Source organism: Oncorhynchus mykiss, chromosome 2 (genome assembly GCF_013265735.2).
Source record: "Oncorhynchus mykiss isolate Arlee chromosome 2, USDA_OmykA_1.1, whole genome shotgun sequence".
NCBI classification, from domain to species: domain Eukaryota; kingdom Metazoa; phylum Chordata; class Actinopteri; order Salmoniformes; family Salmonidae; genus Oncorhynchus; species Oncorhynchus mykiss.
Window position 1 is genome coordinate 22,314,071 of NC_048566.1, and position 7,074 is coordinate 22,321,144.

At 44.0% G+C, this 7,074-nt stretch overlaps 2 protein-coding genes across 3 annotated transcripts; one reads left to right on the forward strand and one right to left on the reverse strand.

Annotated features, from left to right (window-relative positions):
• Nucleotides 1-380: 380 nt before the first annotated feature.
• On the reverse strand, nucleotides 381-1,998 carry LOC110537898 (apolipoprotein A-IV). Of its 2 annotated transcripts, none has more exons than XM_021624364.2 (4): nucleotides 1,899-1,998; nucleotides 1,736-1,789; nucleotides 1,386-1,536; nucleotides 381-1,231 (listed from the first exon to the last, which is right to left on the reverse strand). In XM_021624364.2, exons 2-4 carry the CDS (start codon nucleotides 1,773-1,775, stop codon nucleotides 655-657), a joined length of 768 nt encoding a protein of 255 aa, XP_021480039.1. In that variant the 5' UTR covers nucleotides 1,776-1,789; nucleotides 1,899-1,998; the 3' UTR covers nucleotides 381-654. The 2 variants fall into 2 exon arrangements, with proteins under 2 accessions (XP_021480039.1, XP_021480047.1); XM_021624372.2 differs by having other exon boundaries at nucleotides 1,870-1,913.
• A 3,033-nt stretch (nucleotides 1,999-5,031) lies between these two features.
• Nucleotides 5,032-6,645, forward strand: LOC110537912 (apolipoprotein A-IV). The gene is made up of 4 exons (XM_021624383.2): nucleotides 5,032-5,130; nucleotides 5,235-5,290; nucleotides 5,518-5,668; nucleotides 5,778-6,645. The coding sequence occupies exons 2-4, from the start codon at nucleotides 5,251-5,253 to the stop codon at nucleotides 6,352-6,354; spliced, it is 768 nt and encodes a 255-aa protein (XP_021480058.1). The 5' UTR covers nucleotides 5,032-5,130; nucleotides 5,235-5,250; the 3' UTR covers nucleotides 6,355-6,645.
• Nucleotides 6,646-7,074: the final 429 nt, after the last annotated feature.

Genomic DNA, 7,074 nt, shown 5'->3' on the forward strand with positions numbered 1-7,074 from the left:
GAGAGAGAGAGACACACACAGAGACATACAGAGAGAGAGAGACACAGAGAGAGAGTCGAGAGAGAGACACACAGAGACATACAGAGAGAGAGAGAGAGACACACACAGAGACATACAGAGAGAGAGAGACACATAGAGACACTCAGAGACACACATAGAGACACACAGAGAGAGACACACAGAGAGAGAGAGAGAGACACACAGAGACACACACAGAGAGAGACACTCAGAGACTGGAAAGAGACAGGGACAGACATAGTTGTGACTTTTCCTGTGTCCTTGAGTGACATATTGCATGTGTAATTGGAGTGTAATGAACTTAAAGGGAATATAATATAATTGACTATTAGCATTTGAATGAATGAGGGAACAATCTTGCATATGTTCATAACTGCAATAGCTTTATTTTTCTTAAAAAATTAATGAAATTATAAAAAGTTGACATTATTCAACATTTAACAAGGTAGAAACAAACACATAAATATTTGCGTGTGAATGTTTGGTTATATTTCTCACCCTGCACTAAATAATAATAAATATGATGTTCTGGGCATATGCCCAGTTTAATTTCCATGTTTTACAGTGCAGTTCAGGGTATGACAGAATCACTCAAAAAGTTTCAGAGGATCAAGGAGTGGTGTTGGTTTGAGCCATTTAGTTGGTGTTGGTGAAGGCCTGGTAGAGGGCTGTAAGCTGGGCCTTCAGGTCCTGGGCGTAGGGGTCCAGCTTGTCCTTCAGGTCCTCAGCATAGGGGGCTAGGCTCTTCTGCACCATCTGAGCTCTGGTGGTCAGCTGGCTCTGGAGGTTCTCGGCCAGGGGGGCCACACTCTTCTGGAAGTCCTGCAAGCGCAGGTCCACTTTCTGCTTCAGCTCATCTGTGTAGGGACCCAGCTGGGATTGCATCTCCTTCACACTCTGCTCCAGACTCCCCTTCAGCTCCTCACTCTTCTGAAGCAGGGTGGCCCTCAGGGCCTCAGAGTCCAGGGACTCTGCATAGGGGGCCAGATCCTGTTTCAGCTGCTCAACTCTCTGCTGGACTTGTGTCTTGATCTCTTCTGCGTAGGGCTCCAGTTTCCCCTTGACGCTGCCCAGGTCCTGCTCCAGACGCTCTCTCAGCACCTCAGCCTCCTGGGTAATCTTGGTCATCAGGTCCTTGGCTGCAGGAGGAAGCTGCTCCTGCAGGGAGACTGCGTATTGGCTGGCCACGTCAGCACTCTCTGTGATACGGTCACTGCAGGAGAGGAGAGGGGTCTGGTCAAGTCAGGATTCTGCAATGCAGTGCCTTAGACCGCTGCACAACTCAGGTGACTAGTACTCTGAGAGGGCTTCCACTACAGACATTACAAACATGTTATGACAACTAGATCACAGGTCAAATGACTTACTTGACATCCTGTCCCAGCTGAGACTTCCTGATCATCTGGACGGTGTCGTCGGCAGTTTTTGTTGCCTTGGCGACATAGTCCCAGAAGGCATCTGTCAGCTGCTCCAACTGTGGCTTGGGCTCATCAGCATAGAACAGGTTAGCATGGCAACCTGTTGGAGCGTGGAAGTAGAGTTAGTTCCTGTGAAACTGGTCGTTTAACCTAACCTACTTTATGACCTTACACTGTTCAAGGAGCTTGAATTCGAAGTTTAAAATAATAATAATTCTAATAATCTTGTTGCATTCAAAGGTTTCAAAAAATGTTTTTACAGAGTAGTTATGGTTGTGGTAACATTAGATGTTACTTACCAGAGAGTATAGCAATTGCAAGCACCACAGACACCTTCATATTTGCGTTTCTCACTGAAACAGAAACATCATTAGTCAATTACACTTCAATTACATTTGAATCTTAGAACCCTAAAATCACATTTTCCCAACACCTTGTTTTGAATCTCAGCATTGGCCTCACCGGTTTTTTTCCTGGTGTATCTCTGTGTATTCAGTCTGTCTGTGTGTCTATCAGGCCAGTGCCATGCTGTATATATAGTCGAAACCAGAGCTGTAGCTGAAAGCCCAAAGTCCAGGAGTCACTGCCATGTCACCTCTCTTCCTGCTTCTACTACAACTCCTTGCTGGCTGTCATCACATGACTGTTCGCTTACTATATCGACATGCACATACACACACACATGCACACGCACACACAAATCACAATGACAATACATTATTTTGTTATGTTCATATTCATTCTCTGAGCCTGACAGACTGAACATAGACAGACCAGACTTGATTAACCTGGCTTTGATTGAACTTCAATATGTTTATTTTGGAAATCTCCCCCACCACCACCATGGTCTGTTTTATTGGTTATATTCTAATTAGACAACTGTGCATGGACCTTGACCCTTCTACTGAAAGCCTCATTCTAGAGAAAACTTACAGTCAGGGATGCAACTTTCACTGGGGACATATCCCCCCCTCATTCTGAAATTGCATTTTTGTCACCCACAGTTTTATAATTGGAATGTGATACATAACGAGGCAACTGCGTGCTTTAGGACCATGCGGACGTCTCCGAGCAGTTGGGTAGTCTGTTTGGAGTGTTTATCCAACTGGATAAAAAATATATAAATAATTTTCCAAAATATGGCCCCCCCACTTCTAAAACCAAAGATGCGCCCCTGCTTATGGTAATACTAATGGGTAAAGGTATTTCACTGCTGACGGCCGGCAACCTTAAACATGTCCACACCAAAGACACTTTCTAATCAGGTCAAGCAATGAGACCACAACCACATATAATACTAACTAGATTCTACGGATGCTGGCGTTAGTACATTTGACTTGTCAATTTAGTGCTTTTCGACAAGGATATGATTTCATTCTATGGGTGTACCACAGGGTTCAATTCTTGGGCCGACTATTTTCTCTGTATATATCATAATCATCTGCTCAATTATCACTTCAGTGTTAATCTGCTAAATTGTAATTACTTCGCTACTATGGCCTATTTATTGCCTTACCTCCTCACGCCATTTGCACACACTGTATATAAACTTTATTTTTTTCTATTGTGTTATTGACTGTACGCTTGTTTATTCCATGTGTAACTCTGTGTTGTTGTTTGTGTTGCACTGCTTTGCTTTATCTTGGACAGGTCGCAGTTGTAAATGAGAACTTGTTCTCAACTAGCTTACCTGGTTAAATAAAGGTGAAATAAAAAATAAAAAATGTAAATAAAAAAATTCTAGACATCCTGGCGTTTGTTCAGCCATCAACGGTAGCATCCCAACGGTTGTGTCACCTCAACTGCCAACGCAAACCTATAGCGCAGTGTCAACCTTCACACATTTTAGTCATCACTGAGGTCAGAGGTTATTTGAGGTGTTAAACGTTTACATAGGGAATAGTAGATTCCAGGCAACTGCCTCTCCTTATTCTACTCTCTATAGAGTGGCACTGTGATGGTTTGTAATAAGGCACAGTGGGCAGATATGAGGTTTAGAACTCAACTCCTGACTTCACAGCTCCAGATTACCAGGATGTGACATCATGAATAACTCAAGTGATGTAGAATGAGTGCTTGGAACATTCTCAATCTGGCCATTCTCTGGGTAGACTGATCCACCTTTTTGACATGTTAATGTTGTTCCCAGACATTTCTTTGCGCAATAACCTGGGGGCGAGGTTATGACAAGGTAAACTACCTGTCACACCCTGACGTAGATTGCTTTGTATGTTTCTATGTTTTGTTTGTTCAGGGTGTGATGTGGGTGGGCATTCTATGGTTGTATGTCTAGGTTGTGTATTTCTATGTTTTGGCCGGGTATGGTTCTCAATCAGGGACAGCTGTCTTTCGTTGTCTCTGATTGAGAACCATACTTAGGTAGCCTGTTTTCCCGCTGTTAGTTGTGGGTGGTTATTTTCTGTTTAGTGTTGGTTGCACCTTGCAGAACTGTTTCGGCTATGTTTGTGTTATTTTGTATTCCGTGTTCAGTCAGTTAAGCTAATAAAGATGAACACGTACCCCGCTGCTTCTTCAAACGAAAGCCACGACACTACCAGTATTGCACAGTAACCCACTATCCATTTAAACAAAAGAACTACAGTAAGACAAAGGGGGAGCTTTGCTTTGAAAAATGGAAGTCTACTGTAACATTTAATTGATTCCAAATAAGTTCCTGGACACCATACATTATCTACTAGCTATTGTGAAATCACATCTAATGAATGGACTGGGCCGGGGTCAAATGAACTTTGGTCAGACAACTGACACATGGAGGTGCTTGAACACATGACCTCACAGTGAAACTGAAAACTATATCATAGAATATATTCTGAGAGTCAATGCCAGCTGGCTGGACATCAAACTTCAACGGACTATAAATCAATACCATATCTGATCAGACTGTGATATCTCATGAAGTTTGGAAGGAAGGTGTTGTCTGGACAAAGTGCTATTTATGTCTGAGAAATGGCTGTGATTGGCTCAGAGAATGGCTGATTCGATCTGGACTTTCTGTGTCATCAAGGAAAAATCCATGAAACGGACCTGTTGTGAACCAGATACTCACTATGAGCATTGTAGAGTTGTAGCATCATATATAATGACCAAGATACATTATGGTTGAGAGAAAGGAACAGGCTAGTGTATGTAAAAGTGCATAAGCCTCAATTCAACACAATACATCTACCCTCAGATGATATTAACAGTAACAGACCTGTATAGCTGCAAGGCAACAAGTGTCCTGCTGCACATGTATCACTACTGCATGTCATTGAAAAACTATTGACAAGGGGATTGAATGGAGATGTGTTTATCAGCATGCAGTCCCAGGAGATTGGTCTTCACTGAGTATCTCTGACCACTGTTTTATGTCCCAAACTCTGTTTGTGACACTTTACCCAGAGGTGATGATAACGCAGTGCTCTCCTGTGCATTCTGGGTCCAGGGGTTCATTGGGACAGGTCCAGGGTGAGTTGTCAGGACAGAACTGGGCTGGGTCAGGTAGACAGGTGCTGAGTGGTGCACTGCGGTCTGAGGGTTTATGATTTGGAGCACTGCTGACAGCGAGGCACTGGCTCCTGGACTTTGTGTTCCTTACTGTCCTGCTCACTATATATACAGGCCAGGACACGGCTGAAACTAGTCACTGCAGACTGGACTCAGAGATACACCAACACACTCATCCACAAAGACGGTAAGCTGGATTCTACAAGTCCATGGTATTATTTGATAGCATTCCAATATGGTTTTTTTCTGGTGGATTACAACGCTTTAAGTGATTGTTGCTTTATTTCACAGAATCTGATTGAGAGTCATGAAGGTCCTTGTGGTGCTCGCTCTGGCTGTATTCACTGGTGAGTGGGATACAAGAATATTTCAGATTATAAGTGAAATTTATAGAGCTGAAGTATTGCAACATAATACATTCCATCAATCTATCAAATTAATTTTGAGTCAATAGACAATAATAACAACCATAGCAGAGGGAGTATAATTTTCAAGTTACCTTAATGCCCCCAACAGGCTGCCATGCCTAACCAGTTGTTTCACAACAACTAACTCTTCTGCTACGCCCCAACAGGCTGCCACGCTAACCTGCTCTACGCTGATGAGCCCAAGCCACAGCTGGAGCAGCTGACAGATGCCTTCTGGGACTACGTTGCCAAGGCAACGCAAACGGCAGATGACACCGTCCAGATGATCAGGAAGTCTCAGCTGGGACAGGATGTCAAGTAAGTTATGTGATCTGTGATGTAGTTGTTATAATGTGTCTATAGTCGAATCGCTCAGATTACTAGAATGGGGACCTGAACTGACCCCCTCTCCTCTCATCTCCTGTAGTGACCGCATCACAGAGAGCGCTGACGTGGCCAGCCAATACGCAGTCTCCCTGCAGGAGCAGCTTCCTCCTGCAGCCAAGGACCTGATGACCAAGATTACCCAGGAGGCTGAGGTGCTGAGAGAGCGTCTGGAGCAGGACCTGGGCAGCGTCAAGGGGAAACTGGAGCCCTACGCAGAGGAGATCAAGACACAAGTCCAGCAGAGAGTTGAGCAGCTGAAACAGGATCTGGCCCCCTATGCAGAGTCCCTAGACTCTGAGGCCCTGAGGGCCACCCTGCTTCAGAAGAGTGAGGAGCTGAAGGGGAGTCTGGAGCAGAGTGTGAAGGAGATGCAGTCCCAGCTGGGTCCCTACACAGATGAGCTGAAGCAGAAAGTGGACCTGCGCCTGCAGGACTTCCAGAAGAGTGTGGCCCCCCTGACCGAGAACCTCCAGAGCCAGCTGACCACCAGAGCTCAGATGGTGCAGAAGAGCCTAGCCCCCTATGCTGAGGACCTGAAGGTCAAGCTGGACCCCTACGCCCAGGACCTGAAGGCCCAGCTCACCGCCCTCTACCAGGCCTTCACCAACACCAACTAAATCACAAACACTTTCCTCCATCTGACTGCTCTTGCCCTTTTGAAGACTGTATTCTCCCTTCAAAGTCTTAGAACATACCACCGTTGTCAATAGAATGAGGGAGAGTTTACAAAGATGAACTTGGTAATGCAGAACAGGCCCATTCTGTATTTTGTATGAACTGAATTGGCTCTGATGAGTCAATGACATCTTTGTATTTTGTTTGTTTGTTATCTGAAGGTTGGTCAGTGACTGTGCCATATTGGTGTTGTATTCTTAATTTATAGAAATAAAAAGCTAAACTAAACATAACTTAAATGTATCGTGTCTGATGTATCGTGTCTATGATGCTAATTTAAAGGTTTTAAGCTGCTTCCCCAAATGATTATGTGGTGACAAGAGTATGAGGTGGAAAGTCATATTGGGACATACAAATAGTACACAAACATTGTCCAATAAGACTGGTTGCATGTAGGACTACTGTACGCCGCTGATCCAGTCATCTCTCCGTAAAATACGCATATGCCCCTGCTAGTTAAAAAGAGGTACAAGTATAGCTTCATATACCATCAGAAAGAAGTGTGTATCACAGCATAAACAAATCTTGAAGATGTTTAAAGATTACATTTACGTTTTAGTCATTTAGCAGACGCTCTTATCCAGAGCGATTTACAATCAGTGCATTCATCTTAAAACAGCTAGGTGAGACAACCACATATCTCTGTCATAGTAAGTACATTT